Source organism: Eutrigla gurnardus, assembly GCF_963514095.1.
Source record: "Eutrigla gurnardus genome assembly, chromosome: 13".
NCBI classification, from domain to species: domain Eukaryota; kingdom Metazoa; phylum Chordata; class Actinopteri; order Perciformes; family Triglidae; genus Eutrigla; species Eutrigla gurnardus.
The window spans coordinates 12093091-12119009 of record NC_139936.1 but is presented as its reverse complement, the minus strand read 5'-3'; the positions used below and the strand labels follow the sequence as shown (position 1 = coordinate 12119009).

The following is a 25919-nucleotide window of genomic DNA, read 5'->3' as shown; positions in this document are numbered from 1 at the left end:
GTGTGTTGTGCTGACAATCCTTGGCCCTTCAGTTTCAGCCCCGAGGCCCCGAGGAGGTGGTGTGAAAATGTAATCAGCTGGTAATAAAGATTATCTCCCTCTCTCTTGCTTATTCACTTATTCACTGACTAACACACACATATATGCAGCCACCCTCTGTGTCCAGCTGATTTCCCTGGCATGCCGTTGTGACCCACGGCTCGCTGGGACAGCTGTGGCGTAACAAAGACACGCAATTATCGCCATTTGAGAATTAGCCCGCCATCCAACTTTGCTCCTTAATTACCTATTTTCCTGCTCCGAGGCCTCCGCTGCCACCCTCAGCTGCTACTCTTTACTCACTAGAAGGAAAAAGATCCTCCCTTGTGATGTTTCCATTAGTGCGTAGTGTAATCGGGAGTGATCGTGGTGGTTTTGGCGGAGTGTGTGCGTGTGTGTGTTACTGGTGGAGGAGCGAGGACAACTTCATCTGGACATTTCCTTTGTATTCGTATTAACTTTAGGCCCTCGTCTCGGGAACATTAATGGAAATAAACACGTACGCTATATAAAACCATTGCATATTGATCAATTAAAATAGCATTTATACCATTAATGTGTCTCCCTTACATCAGCCAGCTCACAATGAATTTGCGTCCTAGCTTTAATGTTTAACTTTGATTGGCCACTTTTTATGTTGTGTCAGAGCTCAATGACAAAAACAAAAGTTTATTACTTAAAGAGAAAATAACAGATTTTTAATTAATTATTTAAATGAATTAATTGATCAATATGTGTTTATGTAAATATATACGTGCGTATGTAAGATTAACATCATTAAACACAGAGGAAATGTATAGTTATTCTGGAAGCACACTCCAGACACAAACGCACAAAAACAGCCAATTTTAATGCAGCTTTATTTTCCATTTTCTTTCTTCCCATCGACCCCCGTGTTACTGTTCCCTCCCTCCTGCCTATATTTCACTCTTCGGTTGTCTCACAGAAGCGCAGCCTTGATTTACACTCCATTGGTGCAACCCCCCTTTGGTGCTCCTGTCTCCCATACAGAGGCTGATGTATGTTTGAACAACACGTCCATTTCGGGGGGTGAAGAACGGTTTCTCCTCTTTCTGCCGGAAAAGCAGCCTGTTTATAGAACAGCAGCAGCCCGATTAAAGCTGCCATCGCTATAAACAAGATCCCGACTGCATCTCCAGCTCCCACATTAGTCCCTCGATAACAGCGTTTTTATAAGGACAATAAACACAGGTTTCTACAAAAAATACAAGACGTTTTTTTTTTTCGAGAGACATCTGGGTGATAATCTTGCACTGGATGGAATTGGGAGAAAGATTTACAGCTTTGGCTGCAAAACAGAGTCGTGTCCTTAACATATGGTTTTTGGTAGAATCCCCCTTAATGATAAATTCATGGTCGACTAACTCCTGCAGAGACTTGGATTCACTGGGAGCCCAGTCACTATCTGCGTTATTCAGTCTTGCCTCTTTTTCGTATTCCCTCGCCTTCTTTTGGATCCAGGTCCCTCTCTCTCCCTCTCTCTCCCTCTCCCTCTCTCTCTCCCGTCCTGTCTGTTTCTCACCCTCGCTCTCTTTCTCACTCGGTGCCATTAGCAGCTTCTGGCTGTCTCACTGCCATTCCTTTGCCAAGGTGCCAGGGTGCTCACCGAGCTGATAACACCAACCCAACGCATGTGCGTGGGTGTGCGTGCACGTGCAGGTGTGCGTTCATATATCACACACACACACACACAGAATGTAAGTGTGTGTGTGTGCGTGTTACAAATGCCCGTCCTGTCCCTTTTATGTGCTCACTCACCCAAACATCCTCTGCTTCATTTGCAGTCAGGGCCACAAGCCACTATTCTGACTGCTGAGACGGGGAGAGAAGGGCAGCTGAAACATCACACACATTTTTTTTTATTTTTTTTATCTCTCTTGCACACACACACACACACACACACACACACACTACAGTCCCACACACACAAACACACATGCGCATGCATGCCGGGGCGAGCGGATGGGAGGATGTGACCATTAAGTCAGTGACATTTTAAAGCAGTGAGGGAGACGCATGGCTCTACCTGGACCTCCACCGACATGTTTTAAATGGGATGTTACAGATGAGCTCCTCCATGCCTCGGTTGTAAACATCCTCACATTGGTATTTACCCTGTATGAGTAAACACAGAGAAGCACACACACACACACACACACACACACATCTACACACACACACACAAATAAATATACAGAGCAGAACCAGCAGACACACATGATCACATTAATGTGAAGTGGCTGCAGCCCCGATTCATCACTTTTTGATTGTAACATTAATCATTCCAACTATCAATGTGAATTAGGTGACGAGTCGAAGGCGCCAAAACGCGTTTTTTTTAGCTGAAATTGCCGTTTGATTGTAATTCCGTGTAGCTTCGCTCTGCTTACTGCGGACAGAAGTGTTTGTCGGCGCATGGTGCAGGGGTTTGATCTTAGAAAAATCCATTCTTTAGAATCGGGACTCAAATTTGGCGTTGCAATGATGAGCTGCAATTATGCTGCTTTGATAGAGAAAGCAAACGAGTGGGTGGAAAGAGAGCAGCGGGGAAAGTAGAGACGTTTTTTTAATGCCGTTGTGCAGCGTAGTATTTTCATCAACATCTGAAGAATCAACTGGTATTTATAGATCAGAAGAATTGTCTTTCTTTTGAAGCTCTCTTGCTGAATCATCACTTTCTGTAGAAAATCCTTACAGCGTAATGGACGTTTGAGAGCAACAGAAATGTACAGTCAAGACAATTTTAGGGATTTTGGCTCGATGTCAAAAATCTAAAAAAATCACCTCGAGGGACTTTAGGATCTTTACAGCACACAACACCCTCTATTCATTCTGCATTTATTCTGGAAAGAAAAAAAACAAAGAAACTTTTAACAGGGACAGACTCCGTAAGAACAACAGGGTGTACAGAATAGACCATAGTAAGAATACAGTATGAAGGATCAGCATGACACAGTTAGTGATGGATTGTAAACAACCGTCCAGCAACTTCCTGGTGCCGACCCTCGCCACGCCACCCCCTCGCCACCGCTGAGACGGGAAAAGAGGATGGGATAAACAATGCATGGTGAAAGAAAGTAGTCACAATGCACAGTATGTTAATCCCGAGGCTCCACAGTCTTCAGGATAAAAGTATTTTAGCCTGTTATATGCTCTGCGCCTTGTGCATCCAGCAGCTTGGGGAGCCCCTCTTATAGACAGCAGTGGCAGTTTTCAATTAAAAGTTTTGTCAAAACTCTCGCCAGGTTGTGCTCTTGCAGCGCCGTCTCGACGATGAACCCAACCTGTGTGTGCGCTCTGTGGTTTGCATCGATTCCCGGCTCTCGGAGGGCTTCGGGTGTGTGTGTCTTCTAAATTGAGGGCATCTCCAGCAAGTTTTCAGGTGTTCCATGCTTTCCTTCTGAGGCCTCATGCGTGACCCCCGAGGTCATAGGGTCGTACCATGCCAGACCCAGACGGAAAACTCAACACAACACAGGGTCGCACTCCAATTTTGGTAGCGGTGAAAATTCCACAGGTCAGAGACCTATTTTGTGGGCAGCAGAGAGGAAACTGTGTGTGTGTGTGTGTGTGTGTGTGTGCTTGTGCTTGTGACAGCGTGTGGCCTTTTGATGAATCTGCCTGTATGTATTGAAGCCCTCTGACCCTGTGTGGTCTGCTCTAGATCATTGCAGTTGTAAAGATGCCTCACCGCTCACCCCTCAGGGACGACCCGGCTCTGTATTTTTCCTATTATGACATTTACTGTCCGGACCATCCTGTATTTCTCTGATCATTTTGGCGTCTATGTTGTTTTATTTTCCCAAGTGTTTTTTTTTTTGTTGAAAGCATATTTTTCTTTTCCAGAATTCACTACTTAAGTTTGCTATAATTAAGAAGGCAGATGTGTGTACATGTGAGTAAATATCTGTTGCAATGATGGATTTATTGAAGCCAGAAGATGAGAGCACTGTTGCTTGTAAATTTTCCACACAGCACTGAAAGATTGCAGTGATCAAACCTGCATTTTCTGCTTATGTGCTGAATCCAGACAGCCTTTTTTCTGCGATAATTGAACCAATGCGGACTTATCAACACATGTATGTGTTCAAAATGTCAAACTTACATAAATCAGATTCATTGTGTCTTGCTGCATTACAATGTTGGGTTGCCACACACATGACTGCCGTTTGTATCAGAAAGTTATTATTCAACCGTATGACTTCTTTATGGTTTTTACTTTCTGCTGTTTTGATTTTACATTTTTTATCTGTGTTTTTACGTTTTTTTTTTTTATGTATGCTGTATCTTGACCAGGACCACCTTGTGAAAGACATTTCAAATATCATTCGGATTATCCCGGATAAATAAAGGTTGCATAAAAAAAATAAAAAATAGTAAGATTAACCTTTTTCCTCTCCTTCTTTTTCAAAACCAGGTTCCACCGTGGAGACTACCACATCGACGTGTGCATAAATGACTACCTGGACGTCTACTGTCCTCACTATGAAGACGCGGTGCCCGAGGAGCGCACGGAGCGCTACGTCCTCTACATGGTCAACTACGACGGCTACAGCACGTGCGACCACACCGCCAAGGGCTTCAAGCGCTGGGAGTGCAACAGGCCGCACTCCCCGAACGGGCCGCTCAAGTTCTCGGAGAAGTTCCAGCTCTTCACTCCCTTCTCCCTGGGCTTCGAGTTCAGACCGGGGAGGGAGTACTACTACATATGTGAGTCCCCGCCATCACCACCCACACGCATATCACACATTAAAGGAAGCCATAACATGAGAAATCAATATTAGAAGTACGCTGTGTGGTATGTCCACGCATGCATTTGCAGTCAAATATGAAGTGGAATAACTTGACATGGATTGCGAGGTTCCAGGTGGCCCTTTCCTGACCTGATGTTTTCTCTTTAATACGCCGAGCGAGTGAGATAGAGACACGCACGCTGTTGCTCACCCGTGTTTTCATAACTTCACCACAGAGCTTTGAGAGTGGTATTACAGTGATCCCGCCGCAGACGCTTTCATGCTGTGCTTTCAGCCAAGGGTGTTTTTTTTTTCACGCCGCTCTCATCGGTTGTGGAGAGAGCCTTTTCCCTAAAATGGCAATGGAATTCGTGGCAGGGCAGTTAAATTGAGACAGTTCTGAAAGTTATACCTCACTTCCTACAACGCCGTATCCCTCAAGAAAAAGGAGCCCATTATGTTATGCAGTTACTCGGCTCGCGTTAGACGTCGAGGTTGTCTGTCGGAGCCCCGGCTGAGGTCATCCGAAGTTGAAGCCTTTGGGAGACGAGGATTTATCAAAGCAAGGCGGTTTGATCTGGTCCTCCCACCACAGACGACACGGAGGCGTTACTGTCAGTAGGTGCAGTCACCAAACACATTTGTCACAGGGATTTCGCCCATATTACGAAACGGGAAGCGCGTTATGTTCTCATATGGCATTACCGCAATATCATGCAGTGTAAATGCGTTATTGCCTCAGCTGTTGGAGGAAAAGTTTAAGCTTTGTGGGCCAATGCATGAAAAACGGTGTAAATTCCCTTCCCAGCGAGGGGGGGTGTCATTTTTGACATTTAGCGCTCTCCTGCTAAACGCTGCCGGTTATGCTATACTTGCATCTGTTTATCTGCAACGTTTTGGCCCGTGGCTTTAATGCAACCCCCCGCGTCTTTGTGTTTTCTGCTTCTCTCAGAGGCGGCCTTGAAAAAGTCAGCAGCGTCTTCACGCTGAGATGTGTTTTCTAAATTGGCACCTTTTTATAAAGCAGTTAACCTGACAGCCGGGCCAAGACTTCTGTCCTTTATTCACTTCATGTCTCTCTCTCTCTCTCTCTCTCTCTCTCTCTCTGCTCCATTACACTTAAGAGTCAAAGACTGGAAAAAACAAAAGCGCCTCCTTAATGTTTGCCGTTGTTTCCGTGGTGTTTTGTCTCTCGAGCCTGTCCACAAAACAAATAGCCCGAGCTCTCTTTTCCAGAGGCCATTCAACAACCAGGCATTCGGCCATTTGTCTGTCAAAAAGTAACCCGATTTTCCTTTTCGCTTTTATAGCCGATTTGCATTGACGGAAATACTTAATGAGACGAGGGGGAAAATGGAAGCCTCCGAAGTTGGGAGCGTAGACGGGGGTTAGGGAAGGGTTATACAATTCATCCACTTGCTCAACTCTCCATTTCTCCCATGTATTTTTTTTCCATTTCTGTTGAGAGATGCTTGTCCTTAGGGCTGGATTAAATTACACTGCGACCAACAGGGCTTCCGTGGAACACATCCATTCTGCTGTTGCACGCCATATTGGTTTAGCGACCCGCGGCTTCATTGGCTATTGAATGATTCTAGAGTACAGCCTCAGGCTACTGTGGCGGATATTAAAGTCATCGACCATGAAGTCATCTGACATGTGATTTCCCTCTACCATTCTGTCCAGCCTGAATGTCCAGAAGTAGAAGGGGGAGATGGCTGCTGATGGATTGGGCGGTCTCTTTCATGGACAGAATGTAGAGCTGAAGGAGGTAGATTAAGAGAGGGAGAGAGGTAGTTACACCGCTACACCTGCCAGTTTATCTGCGACATGTTTCTATCGCTACCGTCGTCGTCCTTCTCCTCGTCACCAGAGGGCGCGCAAACAAAATACTTGAATGTCTCTTCAATTTTTAAGAGAACAAAACTGAATTCCACACCTGCATTTGAGTCAGATTTTTTCAAGTGATATTTAGTAGGCTTGGGCCAGTATAAACATTTTCAAACCGGTCTGATACTAAGCCAAAGACCGGACCGAACCGGTTTTACCGACCTTTCCCACTAGTCATAACAGACCCTCCCGAGTGATAATTTTTTTTTTACACAGAAGATTGTGCCGTAATCACGCAAAGACATTGGATTTAGTGTTGTGACGCCGTCTGCACAGGTCGCTGATGTTTTTAATTTTCCAGAATGTGCCATAAGGACAAATGCCGGTTCAACCGGTTCGTGCATACATTAAACCGGTTTAGCCCTGAACTGAACCAAACCGCTGAAACCGGACATCAGCCTCACCCTAATATTTAGTGTTTTTTTGCTGATAAAGCTGGAATATTTTGTTCTAAGACACAATCCTCTGTTTATTCCTGTTTAAGTTCATCAGTAATCGCTTTTGACCAGGTGCAACAATTACATTATGTGTCACATTTACCCAGGTGAAAATGTTTTCATGCATCACATTTGTTTGGCACTATGAAAGACAATACATTTGCAAATTATTCTAACTTTACAGGCGACCCTGTCGGTGGTGGGCATTTCCTCCACTCTCACAATCACTCAACTCATTTAGAATTGAAAATAGTCACACGACAAGCAACATTGCCAACCCACTTGAGTCAATTTTCCCGCTACCTGTAGAATTCTGGGATCGGCTAATTTCATTTTTACGTATCGTTTTTTATTGACATTTAAAAAATCAATAAGGATGAACATCACACCACAACACAGCCAATACATTTCTACTGTAGTTCAGCACAAGACACAGTGGTCAGACTTTTGCCCTTGTAGCCATGTGCTTATCGTACTACCGCGTAGTGTAGCGTAGCGAACAGAGAAAACCTCACGCCTCATTACCTGCTGAAGCTGGCTATTCAACGCACGCCTACATGAAACAGAAATGGCACAGGCCCCCATCTACAAGCACACGAGGCAGAGGTTAGCAATACCTAACTGCGAATGGGGCTCACGCACTTCAGACATAACACTATATAATTTAGGGGAATTCATGAAATGCATAATTTCTTTGGTTTTTATAGCACTGCTGATGAAGATTGAGTATTTATTCACGATCAATATATCACTGCTTTTGCTCAGTGTAACCAAAGTTTAGCTGCACACAGAAAAAGCCGATACCTTCGTTATAAATAGTGCCAGAATATTTATCTTTTCCTCACCTCTGATAACTTTCTGCAGCCAAACGACCCGAGGGGAATGGGGGGATGGAAAAAGATATGCCCTCAGTGACGTGATTGATTAGCGTTCTTGTTTGTAGATGAAAATGAAGCTGTCAAATCATATTCCCGAGGAGAAAATGCCCGTTAATGGTGTTTTCGCCCTACGAGTTCGATGCGGGTCGAGGGTTGATTTGTTGCATCTCTGATCAAATTAGATGGAGGAGACAGGGTTCTGCTGTCATCTGCTCCAACAACAGAAACAGCTTAATCAACGCAAGCAGGACGGAGGGAATGTGCTCAAACGGAGGTCATAATTCTTCATTTTTTGTTAGTGTCAGCCTGTCCTGGCAGGTAATTGAAGACGAAGCAGAAGGGCTGGAGTCAGTCAGGAGCCTGATCTTTGTGGAGACAACGCCCAGCTGTGTTTTCCCCCAGCTTAACACAAGACAGGGCGGAGAAAGAAATCATTTACAGAGAAAGATGTGAAAACGGAGCGGACTCGGGGAGATGCAGAGAGTAATTTAATAATGACGCACATATGCAAGCGATTCTGCCAAATGCAGGATCGGCGTAGTGTATCGAGTGAGTTACAGCTCCGAATGTCTGCCGCTGTGACGGACCGGGATAAGCGGCCAGTTAGAGCACTCCTCAGGTCACGGGAGTTCACAGTGCGTTCACGGTTTAAGTGAAACTCCATCTCCCAGAATGCTGACGCAAGCACGTTGGACCCAATCCGCAATCGGGCATTTGAGTGAATTTAACCTGAAAAGGGCAGCGATCCAATATTAACAGCGGCTCATTGGAAGAGATGAGAGCCGATGGTGTTTTCATGCGTGTGGCGAATAGGAAACCACTTGGTGTGTGTGTGTGTGTGTGTGTGTGTGTGTGTGTGTGTGTGTGTGTGTGTGTGTGTGCGTGCGTGTGTGCGTGTGTGATCATGCAGCAGTGGATTGTTGGCAGAACAGATGTTGTTTTCTTGCCGTCTGACTGACTGACTCGCATACACGGGCCGGTCCTGTTTCTCGCGGAAAACACGATCAATAACATTTTTGCGTCTCACTTGAGGATGGAGTTATTTTATAGATATTTCTGTTCTGACACTACCAGAAAGGTGGATGTTGGAGCAACTCAGAGACCTCAGAGAGAGAAATAGAATTGTGGCCTGCTGCTTGGCTCATTTTCAGTAAACAGTGTAGCATTAATGAAGGGGGAATCTAGCTAGCTAGCTAATTATCCAGCGGTTAGAGAAACTGGGCAGAGCAGACAGCGTGTAGGTTCCTACGGAGTGACAGGTGTGTGTGGGTGAAGCATTGTTACATTTCACCCATTTAGCCTGGCTCCATGCTTTATATTATTACTCCTAGTCATCACTTCAAAGCCTCACCTCAGTTAGTCTGCAACTTTTTGTTGAGGCTTCAATCACTCACTGCAGATGCCCCCGGGCCAGTATGCAAAATTCAACACAAGACGAAGATTTTTCATAAAAAACACACAAGAAACATTTCCACAAGATCTCGTATGGTCTATTTCAACTTTGCTGGGCCGCTACATGCAGAAACAAAGCTCAAAGAGATCCTGCAAGAGATGGCCGTCGTCCGACTGATCATAAATCCCGTGATGCGCCGGGCTCCTTCAAGCTGCTCTCAAGAGGAGGAAGAAGTAGGAAATCTAGGAGCAGCAGCAGGAAAATGGCATTAATGGAGGAATGAAATAGAGGCGAATGGGGGGACGGTGTATGGCGTCTGTGTTTTGTTAGAGCTCCAAGCTGTCTGCTAATAATGATAAAGAGCCCGTTGCCGTTCCAGTTGCGGTGCGGGGAGGGAACGTGCACATGGACACCATCATAAGTCAGACCGCTCATTCATTCACATGAAAAATCAAGCCTGTCGTCGGGATTCAGAAACGATCCGACAACACGGAGTAATGTGACAGAAACACACACACTCGCATTGGATACACTCGCACAACATCGCATGAACGGAGGTACATAAAAGCCAAGTCTGGAATGCATTATTAGGATCCTGATATAGGGATCGGGATCCCACCACCTCTGGTGACAACACAAGTTCTCGTCTCCCTCTTTTCATTCCATCGCTCTCTTTAGATTTAAGGACAGTACAAACAAATGCATTCTGGACAATTCAAAAGAAAACTGGTGCTTCCATACAGGGCACAATGCATGGCCTGTTGCTGCGTGACTATGGTGTGAATCATGTGCAATGGCTTTAACCGTCAAAGGTAGAAGCATTTACAAAACTTGCAGAAACAATGGAACAAAGTCCGGGCGCACTTGTTGATGGCCCTGAGAAAGCGAGGCGAGAGAGAAAAGTCTCTAATCAAGTCGCTTTGAGTTTGAACGGCAATAAAGAAGTCATCGCTTTGTCTGCCAGGAAACTGCGAAAAGCCAAGAGATCAGAGGAAAAGTAGGGCAGGCGAGGGCTTTGATTCAGAGGGCAACGAGGTTCCTCTCAGCATAATATGATTCATGCTTCTAACAGCGGTCTTCGGGAGCTGATTATGATTCACCATCACAAAGACAAGGACATTCTATCCTTGGCCATCAAACCATTAACACATATATTATTAACCCGGTGCATTGGTCATTATTTTTAATTGACGATTGTTCATTTATTCATTCCTTCTCCGTGACGAACACACACATCTGTGTACACACAGTTCTTCCACGTTTATTCAGTGGGTGGATACTCGGGGCCATAACAATTATATTATGATTCGATGGGATACACTAAGTGCAACAATGACACGTTATTATGCACAGTGATTTATTATTGTGTGGTTGCTTTAAAAAAAAAAAAAAAGCCGAACTCCCCTTGTGTTAATAACTCACCAGGTTTATTGTAATTCGAGTGCGGAAGACTTGAATGAGCTGACGAAATTGTAGCATTTCAAAATCAAGAAGGTGGAATAATTTGCGAGATAATCATGATAGGATTGTTCATAAAAACGATGATGCTCGATGCGGATTGACATAATAACGCGGGGAAATAATTGCAACCCCGCACTCTTGCGTCGATATACAATCGTCTGAGGAAACTAGTGAGATGTTTAATTAGGCATTATCGATTTCAGCTCACTTTTCCCTCTCCACTCACATGCCCCCCCCTTTGTTCCTCTCACTCCTTTCCTCATTCCTCGTGACCTCGGAGCAAGCGGCATGAGGGATAGCTTTGGTTCACTTCTGGCGGCGGTTGAAAGATGCGAGGAGAGAGCAAAAGGCCAGCTATCACCGGGGGGGCGGGGAGGGTTCCCTCGGCTGCTCCAATCCAAGTCCTCTTCTCGCCGCTCCTCCCAGCTTCCTCGTTCCCCTCCTATTGTGCGCTCACTGTCGTAGCATCTGGTTAATGGGCCTCTTCGCTGGATGGCATCTTCCATCATCTTACACGTGCACATTCTGTGTGGGCACATGAACAGACACACAGTGCGGATCGTTTTTTTTTTTTATGGCATGAGCTGGTAGTTTTGAATCTTTATATCATTTTTTCTTCCCCCTTCTTTCTGTCTCGGTAGAGAGATATTCTGCTTTGTTGCCGGTTGAATGTGGGAGGACATTGGATGAAGGACATTCAGTCATATTCAAACGTTTCAAGAATGTGCACATTTCATTTCACTTAGGTCTGCACTGTGTGTGCTATTGTTTAGACAGTGCAGCAGTTGATATTACCTTCTGGATGGGTCATTTAATTCTCCTCTCTCTCTTTCTCTGTCTGAAACTTCCTCTTGAATCCAAGGTCTTCGTCCACATGTTTGGTTTTAACGCCGTCCCCTTTCCACTGATTCCTTACCCTAAAACCGAAGGACAAGTGTAAATGAATCCCAGCAGTGTTTTTTGGGGGTTTTTTTGCACACAGAAAATAGGGAACGTATTCTGGCTGCAAACTGTCTAATTAACAAGACAGAGACGAGGGGAGAAGATTGGACAAAGGTTCTAGGAAGTAACGCCATAGGTGTCTCTCTTGGACACTGGTTTTACACAAACTCAGCCTCCTGGACCTCAAATCTGATGGGATGTGTGAGGTTTAAGCCACATGAGTGATCTCTGGAAATCAAAGACAAGGCCGGCAGTTTTTTTTTTTTCAGTTTTTTTTTTCCAGAGAGCTGACAGAATTAGCTCAGCGTAGGACACAACATTACAGGGCATTCTGTTTAACCCACCCCGTCGTCCCAACAAATAAGCAGGGATCAAAGGATTAGAGCACCATTATTAAAGCCAGCTGGAGACCCGACGCCCTCTAGAGGCATGCTAACATGATGCTATTAATGTTGGTTTACATTTTCACGGGCGTTTGGGACAAAACGACCAACATCTTAAACAAAGTTGTCGCCGGAAAGAACTTGAAACATACACTTGATGCTCGCTAATGTGCAATATTGCAATATAAACGGTTCCCTGACTATGGGAAGACCCCACATGACAAAGGAGGAGTAAAGTCTGATTGACTCGCCCTGCCGTATTCTATGACAGCTGATCCATTACACCTCCCAAAATGATGGATAAGAAATCAATATCCCTACCATGATATCATCTGCTGCATTTAGACGGCGTAGACGTTTAGCTTTCAGCCCCCCGTCACCACGGACACATGGTTTTTACGTCCTCATGTCTGGAATGCGCCGTCGAGTCTTTCATTGAAAGGCAACGGAAATGTGTTTTCCAGATAACATTACAGTTGCAATAAAGCCCGGCCCGGGCTGTGATTGAAACAATACTGTGCCTAAGCCGCGCTGAGCCCACCTGTTTGTTCTTCCGTAATTGGATTCTGCTTCATTCCATTTGCCTTAATGCTGATGCATAATGCAGCGTACTGAAGGGACCGGCCATTACCAGCCAGGGGACATGGCTTGGAGGAGTAACCTGACCCCCCCCCCCCCCCCCTCCCCGTCTCTGAACATCTTTTCAGGGCCTCTGTCCTTCAAAAGAAGCCACTTGCTCGGGCTGGATGGATTGATGGTGGAGGCTGCTGGCCTGATGGGAACCAGAATAGCAGGTGTTGATGTTGCGGCCTAAAAGAACAATGAGCTGGCCCTCAACAGCACGTTAATCCAAAATGAACAGGCACTGGTGCGGACGGTTTGGTGCTGCCACCAAGACAAGAATGCTGAGCCAAAGTTTAATCTTTTCCTTTGTAGTTTCATGAAGGTTCAGCAACACAGCTGCAGCAACCCAAACACAACGGACACGTCCAAGCACTTTTGGGCTTATTTAGTTGTCGTACTGTATTTCTAAAAAATCAAAGATTTTTTAGCTTCATGCTTCTTACCTGAATTCCAGTGTATCTACGTCACATATAGTTGGAGAAAGCTACTTTGGTTACCGCCATTGTGACATTATGTGTGTGATTCTCCTCATGTAGGGTTGTAATGGCCAGATCTATAAACATCACAACAGCTCCACAACCTGTCATCATGACAGAGACTCTGCTTCTCTTTTTTTCCTCGTCGCCATACTTCTCTTGTGATCGGCTGCAACTGCTAAGTGGCTGGTGTCGATGGCTGTGACTCAGCTCTGCCCACAACAATGATGAAGATAAGACATCTGGAGACGTGTGTGTGTGTGTGTGTGTGTGTGTGTGTGTGTGTGTGGCCACGTAGGGTATGTGCACACATCAGCTTAAGTAGCGGTGGGAAAAGAGAGGTAGCGCTATAAGAAGGGCGACATAAATCGTGTGGGTGCTGGTATATGACTGAGTGGGTGAGCGACTGTGGTCAAGGTTCATTAGTGTGTCATCAGCTGCCTCCACACCAAAATAATAAGGCCTCTCTCTCTACACTTCGTTTTCTTCCCCCCTCTGCCTCTGCTGCGTAGGAACTGAGCCGTGAAAAAAGGACGCCTGATCTCGAGTCACCTCTCTCGCACACCGACACATGACTAAGAAACAGCTGATGAAGCAACAACATTAAATTGCAACGGCGAGGTCGAGGGGCGGGGGGGGGGGGGGGGGGGGGGGGGGAGCTCGATGAGCTGTAGAGAAGCCTTTGCAGAAATGACAGTGATTGAAGAAGTACGCATGTATGCATTTGATGAAAAAAGGTGCGAGAAAAGGCCCCTTTCCATAGTTATTAGTCGATAATTCTCGTAATGAACATATCCCCTGGCTACAGAGGCGGCTCGCTGCTTTTTCCCTCAACTTGCCTCGACATGAAATTGATGACGGGACGTCGATCGCGGCTATGTGTACGGACGTCTTTGAATGCAAAAGCATTCTGCAGTCCAGGAGAGATCAGTAAATTGCAAACGCTGTTATTGAAGAGGACGAGGAGCAACACTTCCAGGCAGATATTAAAACCGGCATCGTGAGCGTGTGTGTGTGTGTGTGTGTGTGATGTAAAATACGATAAAGGCGAGTCAGTTGAGCTCTGATGAATGGATATGGCGGCGCTGACAGACGAGAGAGAGAGAGGGTGACGCAGCTGGGAGAGAGAGAAGGGGAAGGGAGAGCTTAGGTAAAGGTTCACTAGAGAGGAGTTGACAGATCCCAAATGGTCGCCTTGCTCGGCTTCATCGCGTCAGCTGTGGAATGATCCGCGAACGATGCCCCGAAGGCATCTTAGTGGACAATATGGTCCCTCTGGGGCTAGTAGGATGGTGGAAATGAAATCTAGTTTTACAGTAAATAACGTTTATACATCACAGTAGTGGGGGAAGCAAAAAAAAAAATGGGGTCCTGACACAAGGCAACGGCATATTTTTTTTCCCCTCCTGCCATAATGGATGCCCACATAACGCACCCACCATACTCTCACTGACATGTGTTTGACCCCGATCCTCGCCTACAGGAGACAGCACCTGGTGCCTCACCGCAATACCATTAGTGCTCAACCACACACACACACACACACACACACACACACACACACACACACACACAAGATATTATTAGGGGATGTGATACCACCACTATGATAGCTAACGCTCAGACATTCACACCCTCAAGGGTTTGACAGGAAGGGATCTATCCCCTGACAGCAACCACAAACCATCCATACGTGCGGCGCATACATCCTCGGAGCATCTGAGGTTTTTACAGAGGAAAATACATACATGTATACATATGAAGTATTAGTACAACACAACATCGGCGATGCTAATTCCTTGATCCTGAAGCTGCTGCCAGTTGTAGAATGTATAATGCTACAATTAGACTGAGTAAAGTGCTCCGTTTTCCCCAGATACATTTCCCCAGCACATCTGTAAATACTTTCTGGCTATAATTTCACAAGGACCATGACTAACCCTTACAAAATCCCCTTAAGAGTCAACATTAACCATCTGAAAGTTTGCATAAACCTCTAATTGACTCTGCAGGGAAAGTAATATATTAATGATTAAAGAGTTATTCATTAAGAGTCCTTTTAAACAGGAAGGGAAAATACAGTCAGGAACGTTGCGGAATGCACACGTGACACTCCATTTAGTGTGATATTAACCGCCGTCTTTGCCTTTGTCATTTTTTGTTTTTCAGCATCCACCATTGCCGAGAACGGGAGGAAAACATGCCTGAAGCTCAAAGTTTTCGTCCGACCATCAAGTAAGTGTTTGCATTCGTAGAAAGAGCTCGTTGAAGTGCACATTCGGATTGGAAATCAAGACAGTTTACGTCTCTGGTTACCTCACTTCCTCCTCGATTACCGTATGCTCACTGTCCAACATACCCCCTTTCATTCATCATTTACTTGCTTAGAAATATATATGTATTTTTCTTTTCTTTTTTTTTTAAAAACATGAAAAGGATGATGGACGATCACGTCAAATGAAACTGAGGTCACTTCATACTTCATCTGAATGTTGCCATGAGCTTTGTTGCTTGGGATGTTTAATTTCAGGGCTGAGAGGGAGGGGGAGGGGCTTCAAATGTCACTAACCTATTTGGCATTAAACCTCTAATGATCTTTCATTCTCCCTATTTTCTGTTATAGACAGCTGTGTGAAAACTATAGGCGTACATGACCGCGTTTTTGATGTAAACGAGAAAGTAGACAATACATTAGAACCACGAGGTTAGTATGGCTTCCTGCTTTTTTGATTCTCTCAAGTATGACCTCCCTACCTCCTTCCACGTGTTCTCCTCTTCTGTGCCTGTTCCCTTTCTGACGCTGTACGTCTGGAATCCCTCCTTCCCCATCCCCTGCTCGAAGCTTCTCTTCCACTGGATCTTCTCCAGATGCCGTGGCATGCTACTGTTGCTCGCACATTATGTCGATGGATGCATGTTGATATATATGCACATATGCACCGCATCTTTTATAGTATATAACTAAGTGCATATATATCCCCTTGTTTCACATTCTGTTTTCAAACCTTTTTTTTTCATTTCTTACTCATGTTGTGCTCCATAACGTTAGTGTTGATTTCCCACGAATATTATCCCGGCCCAATAATAGTTTGCAAACACACACACGCGTGCACATAATCACACAATTCTTTGTTTCCCTCCTCACTGAGCTGCCGTTTGGCTCGGTTAGCACGCCGTTGGTTGTGTTCTGTGCTCAGGATGTGCAGCGTTTTTTTTTTTTTTTTTTCTTCATACGTGAGTCCAATCCAGGCACTGATCTGAAACACTCAGCATCACAACATGCTGCTGTCTCATTCCCAACAACACCAACAACCTGCTCAATATGGGCCATTACGAAATGGAAAATTGGAATGTTGGTCAATTATATTCTGAAATGTTTCACTGTGAGGATGAGATTTCGTAATAAACTGCCACACACACACACACACACACACACACACACACACACACACACACACACACACACACAAGGCCAAATCCTAGGGCGCTGGTGATGCCCATCTGCCTGATTTCCTACCTGCTTATATGTCTGCCTGCTGTCCCGCCTGCTTGATGGCTGCCGCTCACCTTGCATGCTTCCTTTGGCTCACTCCCCTGTTTCACTCTCCAAAGGAGGGAAATTAAAACATTCACCCGTCATCTACTGTTACGATGTCCCTCCACGCCCTACCACACACACACACACACACACACACACACACACACACACACACACACACACACACACACACACACACACACTTAAAGTTATGTAACGGCTCTCTGTTCTGCCTATCTGTCCTTTGCTGTGCATGGTTCAGCGACTTCCCCGTGGTGCTGAGGGTTGTTAGCTGCTCCGAGATACTGATGCCACACAAGAGGCACTTCACCGGGAGTTAAACCAAATGTTTCCGACGAGAATTGAAGTGCGACATAGCGACTTAAGTTCATATGGCAACTCAGACGTCACCGTTCCAACTTTATGCATTTCAGTAGCTGTTGCCATTCCTTTTTTTTTTTTTTTTTAAATAAAGCTTACGGCCTTCTGCACCACAATAGAAGCTCAAACCATATGATGATGGATGAATTGCATAACCTTGTCCTGTTGTTCTGTGGTGTGGTGTTGCAATAAGAGTTTGCACAATAAATAAGGATCCTTTGTCTCCTTTTTTTCTCACCCTTCAGACGACACCAGCCACGAACCGGCTGAACCTTCCCGGAGTGACGAAACAAACGCCGCGCCACACCTGCAGAAAACGAGTCCACTCCTGGCTTTGTTGCTGGTCTGCCTATCAGCCCTCCCCACTTTATAGCGCCCTCCCTCTGTCCCAGAGGGCATTTACACCTAGCGTGGCCTGAAGCTGCCCGAAAGGCTGCAGGGAAAGGGGGCGGGATTATGGGTGGAAGCGCGTTTGCTTGATTGGGCAAATCAAAGCAGGCTTCTCAAGGAACCCTCTATTTTTTTCAGAAATATATTTAAGTGGTCTTTTTCTCCGTCTGTGAGTGAAACAAAAAAGTTGATGTTAGAAGCGGGAGAGACAGTTTCCCCCCTCTCAAACCTTCAACTGAGATGCCAAATCCCGTTTTTTGACACGTAGAGATTCTTATTTTCCGGTGACGTTTGACATCCCTTTACATCATGTTTATGTCATTGCAGCACTGATGTTCACCCTCACATACACAGCACATACACAGACACACGCTGAGAGAGTCAAAGTCACAGGACGCCACACTTACCGTCAATAGCAGTAGGGTTTTTAAACAGTAGTATGGAGTAGTAGCAGTAGGAAAGTGAAGATTCTAGGTCGTAGAAAGAACTGTACATACACAAAATAAATCGTTTCCCCCCCCAAGACCTCTCAAGAAGCCTTTCGGAAAGTATTTGATGGAGTTCTTCTTTCAACAAAGCTGAAAGACAAAGATGTAGGAAAAGAGGAATGGTTTTAACCACAGCACTGAGAAATACGTACACGGCATGCACCTTAGCCCGCCGGTCTTCAGACTGTCGGAGTTTAAAGATAGCCCCCCCCCCCCTTGAATACGAAGTTTGAAAACCAATGGGACCACGAGGCATTTCGTTCTCGTCCTTTGTGGTAGAACGCGCTGAGTCGGCTCAATAAAACGGCTTTCAAACAAAAAAAACTGCTTCGCCGCGACTCACAAAACAGCCAAATTGAAACGTTCTCACCGTTTCTCACCGCGTAGATCGCCGTTAAGACCGCGGGTCGATACCTTCTGAAAGTTGATCACACAATTTCACGGCGGCAGACTCAAGTCGTTTTAATGCGACGTTTACCGAGAAGAGCTGCACTGTTCTCTCCGTTCCATTTGAGCATCAGTGGGTATGTTAGACATTTGCATACACAGCTTCTTTTTTTACTGATATTGATTGTTAAAGTGATTTCTTAAATTCACTGATAAATTTAAGACTTGAATTTCTTTCTGAACTACTAAGTTATTTTACTTTGCCGATGGCGTCTCTAAACATTGTCTTTGAAAAAATTGGAGACACTGTTAACTTTGTGATTTTGTACAAATCCACTTCTATTAGAACTGATTAAAGCGTAAAGACGCTTCACACAATTCACTTTTTCTTGTCTATTTCACTTAAATCACAGTTTAGGGATATTAGTTAGCTGGTTATCACCTTCGGTTAGTGCAACAGGAATAACGCATAGTTCCAGTTAGTTGGAAACAAATAGTGTGAATAGAGAAACGATCCGTTGGTTTCAAGGCAGTGCCCGGCTCTATTTAGTCCAGCCAGGTTTATCTTAGCACTTACACGAAAAAAGGATTCACTGTGTTCTAATGATATTCAGCCTCCTTTAGCTCCCACACATGGTGAGTCAGCATAATTCAGTGTCTCTTTTTTCGGGAAGAAAAAAAAGGAATTTGTTTCTTTGCTTTCAAAGAAATGCATGGAAATGAACTCCTTCCTTTTCGAGCCACGTTTTGGCATGAGAAATGTTCACCCACTGGGTTCAGAAAGGCGGATGGAACAAGTGAATTAGAGCAAGAAAAAGGAGCGCGGGAGCAACTGCTGTCCACCTTGGGCTCCTAGTGTTACAGGTTTAAGTGACTCTTTAATGAGGTTCAAAATGACAGGCATGCGGACCCCATGTTGTGGCAAGGGGGAGTTATTCCTGGTATTAAAAATAGATGGTGGAAGGCTTGGGGGGGTCTCGGGAGGGGAGGGGTGGGGTGTAGATTTCCACTGTGGGGGGGGGGGGGGGGGGTTAAAGCACCAATGACCTTGCAGTTTGAGAGAATGGGTTAGTGAAGGAGACGGAGAAAATGAAAGAGAGGAAAGACGTCGGAAGTAGTGTGACTTGAGTGCCTAACAACACAAAACAAGACAACACAAGTAAAAAAAAAAAACCCATGCAACACTACTGAAGGAAACAATTCACAATGACAAACCTTTTTTGTTCAGTGTCATTTTGTCTCAAAAGCACTGTTTTGTTTTTTTGCTTTCTTCTCATTTTTTTGTGGCTGCCTTTTTTTTTCCTGTTTTATTTTTCTTCCCCCGAAAGACTGCCTTTGCCTTTTGCCATTTGATTCTTTATTTTTTTTTTTTTGCGCTATGGTAACAATGCTATTACAGCGGAATAGCAGCTCAGCTATGGGGGGGTTAATAGGAGACGAGGCCATTTAATGAGGTACTAATTTTCATGAGAACACCACAGGGAATGAGCACTGCATAAGATTCAAAATGGACGCTTATCAGCAGATTAACACTAGACTTTTTATCAGAAAACCAGCTTCAATTGTACTCTCTTATAATTACCAATACTACTATTTGTCATTATTGCTATTATTACCATGGTTTATTCTGTACACACCTTAACCTGGGAAATGAGGATCAATTTATAAACTGGATACTGTGTATCCTGAGGTAGTCGACCATAAACCAAGTAGTGTTAGGTTAGTATCTGTTTTGTACCTTTCTGGAGGACAAAAGAAGAAGAAAAAAATAGATCATTGTTAAAACTGTATAATTATTATTATTGTTATGATGATGACTATTATTATTAGGAAAAACTTCTTGATGTAAATAGTGTTTGATATTAAAGTATTAATTTGGTTCTTATGTCTTTTCTAAAAAAAATAAATAAAAACGAAACGCGGTCTCGTCTCCGGGTTTTCCGGAAGCGCGTGCCGTCCTCAAACAAACGCATTGTGTGCTTTGATCCTCAATGCCTAAAGGAAACATTGAGCTAAATATGAAGGGGGGAACCTGTACATCAGTGTACAAAAAAGGCCGAACATTGGCCCAACGAGTGGCTCACCTGTTACATGTTTCAAACTAGTCACCAACTCTTCACATCTTCTTCATAAGGATCCCGCCTCGGGGGGAAAGGAACACTTTGGACTCAACGGACGGCTTATTTGTACTTTTTTGCCTTCAGTGTTTGAAAAGCATGTCGGTCAGCTCAACGATGTGCCCCGGGGTGGACTTGTTTGCTTTTTAACGGAAGGATCTCGCCAGTTTCATTATGTGGCATGCGCATGAACTTGATGACATGTAAAAAAAAAAAAAAAAAAAAAATCTTAAAAAAACAACAAAAAAAAGTTTTAAAAAGAAAGTTTTCTTTTGCTCCTTTTTCCTTTCTATTTTCTTTAAGACATGTTAGATTTTTCTGGTCACTTTCATGTTGTGTGTGTGTGTGTTGTTTTGCATCTCCATTTGAGTGATGTCATTAAAGCTGTGTAGTGACAGATGACAAATGTACATAACACAAACCATCGTTGTGAAGTTACAGTGGGGGGGTGGGGTCGGTCATTTTGTAGTTCAAAAGCAACTTTTTTTTTTTTCCTCTCCTAAGAATGACTCTTTCTGTCCCCATCAACTGAATTCATCCCATGTAGTTGCAGTCTGTCTCTTCTTACTATTCATCCTCTTTCTGCTCTCCCTGAGGAGGAGGAGGCAGGGTTTTTTTTTTTGGGGGGGGGGGTGTATACATCAGTGTGTGGACGTTTTTCAGTGTGTGTAAAAAAAAAAAAACGTAAAAAAACGTGTGAGACCTTTTGAGTTTGTGTGTGTGCGTGCCTCATTTGCTGTTGCCGCAGTGAATGGGAAGCGGCAACCCTCTTTGGCAACGAAGAGTGTTTCCCATGCCTTAGCCCTTCAGCCTCTGCCCCGGCGGCCCACGTCTGTGTACAAGACGCTTTCTGCCATTGTGCTTTTACACGGAGCGGCTGCTGGCGTCGGAGAGACTACAACGGGGCCCTTCACTTTCTCTCTCTTTTTAACAGCCCTGAATCACTTCTCCCCACGGTAGACATTGGTCCTGGGCACAGTTCAAGGATTAGTGCTCCCCCCCTTCCACCAAATCCTAAAAAATGGATTGTTAACGGGGTAAAGCCTATCATCGATCCAGGTCCTGTGCGTACGGGGGCAAACCCTTTTTTTTTTTTTTTTCTTCAGCTCTCCTCTTGCCCATGAGCCACTTGTTCATTTCTGTGTGCCTGTCCTGTTCCATCCTTCCCGTGCTTGTATAACCTCCACTTCACCCGCCGTTCTTCTTCCCTTCACCTTTGAACCCCTTTGCTCCCACGTTGCCATCAGTGGGGGGATATTTCCAACCTGCTCTTTTACAGTATATAAACAACGACAAAAAAAAAGTGGACAAAAAAAAAAAAAAGATCTGTATTTGTATATACACGTGTCTGAGCAACTATGAGTAATACAATAAAACAGAAATACATTGCTTTGATCACTGGGCTAGTGGTTTTCTTCTTCTTTGACCTGTTTACAGAAAAATGAACGTGTAACCGATGCCATCATCGTCATCGCCTTGGAATTAGAAACACTGTCACATTTGTCACAGCATTAGGCGTGACGCATTAAACATTCCTACAGTCATACAGCAAATGAACACACACCTCTCTCTCAGGTAGAATCGTGCCTCATCATGTGCCAAATTGGATTCAGCATCACCACACACACACACACAGAGACACTCTTTATGTATCTCCCCATCTATGCCTCTGCTGTCTACACCCTCTAAAGATGGAATGAGAGGAACGCCATCCATCAGGATCGGAATAAGACCTTAAACCTCCTTTCACTTCAGCCGGGCACTAATGAGGACACCTAATAACCTTCTGCTGGACCCCATCAGCGTCATTTAGCTTCACCCTCCATTATCTCTGGTAATTAGACTGAGAGCCAGCGAGCCCTGAGGACCAAAGGGGCGGGATGAGGCCTCCCGATAAGCCAGTTAAAGTGTTGTTATGAAGATCGGCGGAATTTGACCGCACAGAATAGGAACACTGTCACTGTCAGTATGGGAGGTACATATATGGATAGATGTATTTGAAAGAAATGAATAAATTGTGGGTTCTTGGAGGATAGTTATGGTATGGTAAGGCTTTTTCAGTACCACTGTGGGTGACAGCGAAGACCAGGTAGCTTTGTAGGATGGAGTAAAAGTCAGGGAATCTTCATCCAGGATGCGATCCTCTCCAATCTCCTCCTTTTCCAAAGGTGATACTCCTCATAAGCATCGAAATGCTTTATGCATGAACACACTTGACACGACGAGCCAATTAGTGTCAAGTTGTTCTTTCCTGGTGCGCTTACTAAAGGAAGGCTCTGGAGATGCAGATGCGTGTCTATGAAGCCCAATAAAGACAAATCACTGCAGCTGATCATTAAATCCGAGGTTAATGATAGCTCCATGTGAAGATGGGTCCCAGATGTGCCATTAAGATATGAACATAGTGGAAGTCTGTGACCAGCAGCGAGCAGGAGGAAAAGGCACCGGGATGAGATGGCGTTCGGCTGAAACCACGTCACCCCGGAGACGTGAATGTGCCTTTGATTCAGTTTGTCTTTCTGCCCGTGTAGCTCTCTGATAGGAGACGTTTTTATCTTAACGCAACACCAGCGCAACTGACAGTCATGAAGAGGCCACTTTAGTGAAAAAAAAAGACTTTTGAAGGCGTCGTTCTCAAGTCGGCTTGCTCCCTTATTGGCTGCACAGTGTTCCGTTTCCATGTGAACAATCGGTTTGATTGACAGCTCTGAATGATGTCTTCAGTTAATCGCTCCAGTGGTGTGAAAAGGTCATAAATCACCCAATTATGTTGCCCTGCTTTATGAATAGATATTTTTTTTAGGGGGGGGGGGGGGGGATGCTTCCGAGGCATATCAACTTCGTCAACCCCGTATTTATTGAGAGGGAGTTTTGGTGGGGGGTTGGCTGCTTGTGCCAGAAATAACTGATAAGCCGAATACATTTTCAGAGTTTCAGTCACACGGTGGAATGTCACAGTGTGACTGGGTTAGAAAGTTGGAAACTGAATTCAAGGTCAGGATTTATGATTTATGATGGCTTTGACGTGTTTCAAGAACAAGTTCAGAGAGAAAAACAGAAATAATTATAAAGGGGAGTGAAAATAAAATAGGAAATGCTGGCTGGAGGGGAAAAAAAAGAAAAACATTGTTTTGTTTTTTTAACAAAGCCATCAGTGCATTGTTTTACAGCAGATTTATCGGCACAAAACCTATTTATTCGAAGCGCCTTGTCTCCGTCAAAGCAGGGGGAATGTGTCTTTCCACTCAGGTGCGTTTGATCGATAACCATCCAAATAAACGGTCTTAGTTACTTCCATTGTGCAGAGTCTGTAGGCTAAGGGAGACAACAGAAACCCACATATCTCAAGTTCGCAGAATTCCCTCCTAAATAAATCAGGCAAATATACAGCCTGGACCCTCTAAAGATCTCAGGCTCTAAACACTAGAACGCAACATCCTGTAAACAATAAGGTGAAACACTTTTGTTGCACTGATATTTGGGGAAATGGCCCGCAGTACATGTTTTAAAGATGTTTTATTTGTACGAGTGCAGTTTCCTCGCCGCCTGCCTCCCTATAAATCCAGGGGAGGTTACCCTCAGCTCCGGCCGACGTGTTTTATGCAGGTCATTTTCTTTTACTGATGCCTCTCACATGTTGACCTTCAGGGCCGGGAGATGAGGGGCTGCAGCCAATCCAGGGGAGGATTACGGGAAGATGTGACGCCACTGCAAAATATCAACTTCAAGGGAAATGAGACAAAGATTGAAAGGGAAGGACTGAGGATGAGGATGACGTGCAATCACATTTGTGTTGATTGCGAGTCAGAATTATATCCTGAACATCTACCTGCTTCGTCCCTCACAGAATGGAGGAGTTATATTTATTTTATAACACACCAATTTAGCTTTGCCAGAGGGGAAGGGGCCCTGGTCGTCTCCCGAGCAGCTCATACCACTCCACTCCGAGTGTGCCATTGAAATGAAAATATTTCCAATGCCCGTTGAGTGAATGAGGCAAACGATATGACAGAGATTACACTGACATGCCCACACTAGATCATAGAAAAGTCTTTGCCCCGGGGTCATAAATTAGATTCTAACGATTTTGTCATCCTGTTAAACCAATAACTTTCAAACCCAGTCTCCTTTTTCCCCCTCGGCCTCCATAACCTTTGATTTATGCTTTTAATTTTTTGATGGCAAGAAATCATCTGACACTCTTGCCATTATGATGTTGATGCGATGAAATATTGTCACAATTCATTTTCTTTTTCTGGACTTAATTAGTTTACTTTAAAATGCCATCCATCATTACCGGTGTGGATGAAATGTAGAGAGTACTGAGAGCAGGGGAACTTGGCCAGAAAACTATGTCTTACAGTTGACTTCCCGGGAAATAAACATTGGCTGAATTATTCATGAAGCTCGCCATAACGTTGATCTGATTCTTAATTTAAGACTTTCCTCCTCTGACAATATTTCACTTCACTCTTTCACAGTTTCTTGGAAGCCGCCATCACTGCAAATGTGTTTCCGGCTGGATTATCACTCCAATACTTGATAGCATCTTATTGTATTTCCAATGAGAATGCAGCATGTCTGAGATCAGATTGGCAGACAGCTCGAGTTAGTGTTCCATCTTTTCATTAATCCTGGTGTAAATGTTGACAGTGCAGCCTGTAACAACACAATAAAAAAACAAAAAACCCTCAACACTTACAAATTGTCAGGATGAAAGTAGAAAACCTTTTGGCTTGCAGTTATATTCCTGCATTTTATAACAAAGAAATGTGATAAATCATTATGCTGTATTTTAAAAAGCAGACTGATGTCGTCCTTCAGTCATCTCATAATTAAGCAGATTAGTCCTTTGTATCATAAATGTTTGATCTAATAAAAACATATTTTTATATTTTTAGGTTCTGTTGTTATACAAACATGTTTTATGTAATTGTATTTTCAAAAGTTGCACTTTTAAATTGAAGGCAGGAAACATTTTAATTTTGAATTTCAAACTTGTCGAAAAAAGTAAAACAAAGTCATAGTATTGCATGTTGAAAAAAGTAATGAAAAAGGTCATAGTATAGCTTTTATTCGACATGCTGAGTAATTAAGAATGAAAGTTTTCGGTTCCCTTTAATACAAATGCTATGATATGTTTTTATTACTTTTTTGACATGATATTGTGTGAATTGTTATGACTTTTTTCAACATACTATACTATCACCTTTTATTACTTTTTTGACATGCTACAGTATGAGTTTTTAATGACTTTTTTATGACTTTTTTTACAAGCCTATACTATGACTTTTCTTCTGACCTTTTTTAGTATAGCATGTCTAAAGTAATACAAAAATAA

The 25919-nt window shown here is 44.1% G+C and overlaps 1 protein-coding gene and 1 long non-coding RNA gene across 3 annotated transcripts in view; one reads left to right on the top strand and one right to left on the bottom strand.

Moving 5' to 3' along the window:
* Nucleotides 1-19460, top strand: part of efna5b (ephrin-A5b) — an 82228-nt gene extending 62768 nt beyond the window's left edge. The window contains exons 2-5 of one of the 2 annotated variants that reach the window (XM_084024472.1): nucleotides 4478-4770; nucleotides 15447-15512; nucleotides 15901-15981; nucleotides 17442-19458. In XM_084024472.1, coding sequence (XP_083880598.1) covers nucleotides 4478-4770; nucleotides 15447-15512; nucleotides 15901-15981; nucleotides 17442-17569 — 568 coding nt within the window. In that variant the 3' untranslated portion in view covers nucleotides 17570-19458. Of the gene's footprint in view, nucleotides 1-4477; nucleotides 4771-15446; nucleotides 15513-15900; nucleotides 15982-17441 lie in introns of both variants that reach the window. The other variant, XM_084024473.1, reaches the window with a different exon arrangement.
* On the bottom strand, nucleotides 11273-16877 carry LOC311022886. Its single transcript, XR_014598151.1, has 3 exons — nucleotides 16795-16877; nucleotides 11648-11769; nucleotides 11273-11377 (listed from the first exon to the last, which is right to left on the bottom strand). It is a non-coding gene; the product is annotated as an uncharacterized lncRNA (long non-coding RNA).
* Nucleotides 19461-25919: the final 6459 nt, after the last annotated feature.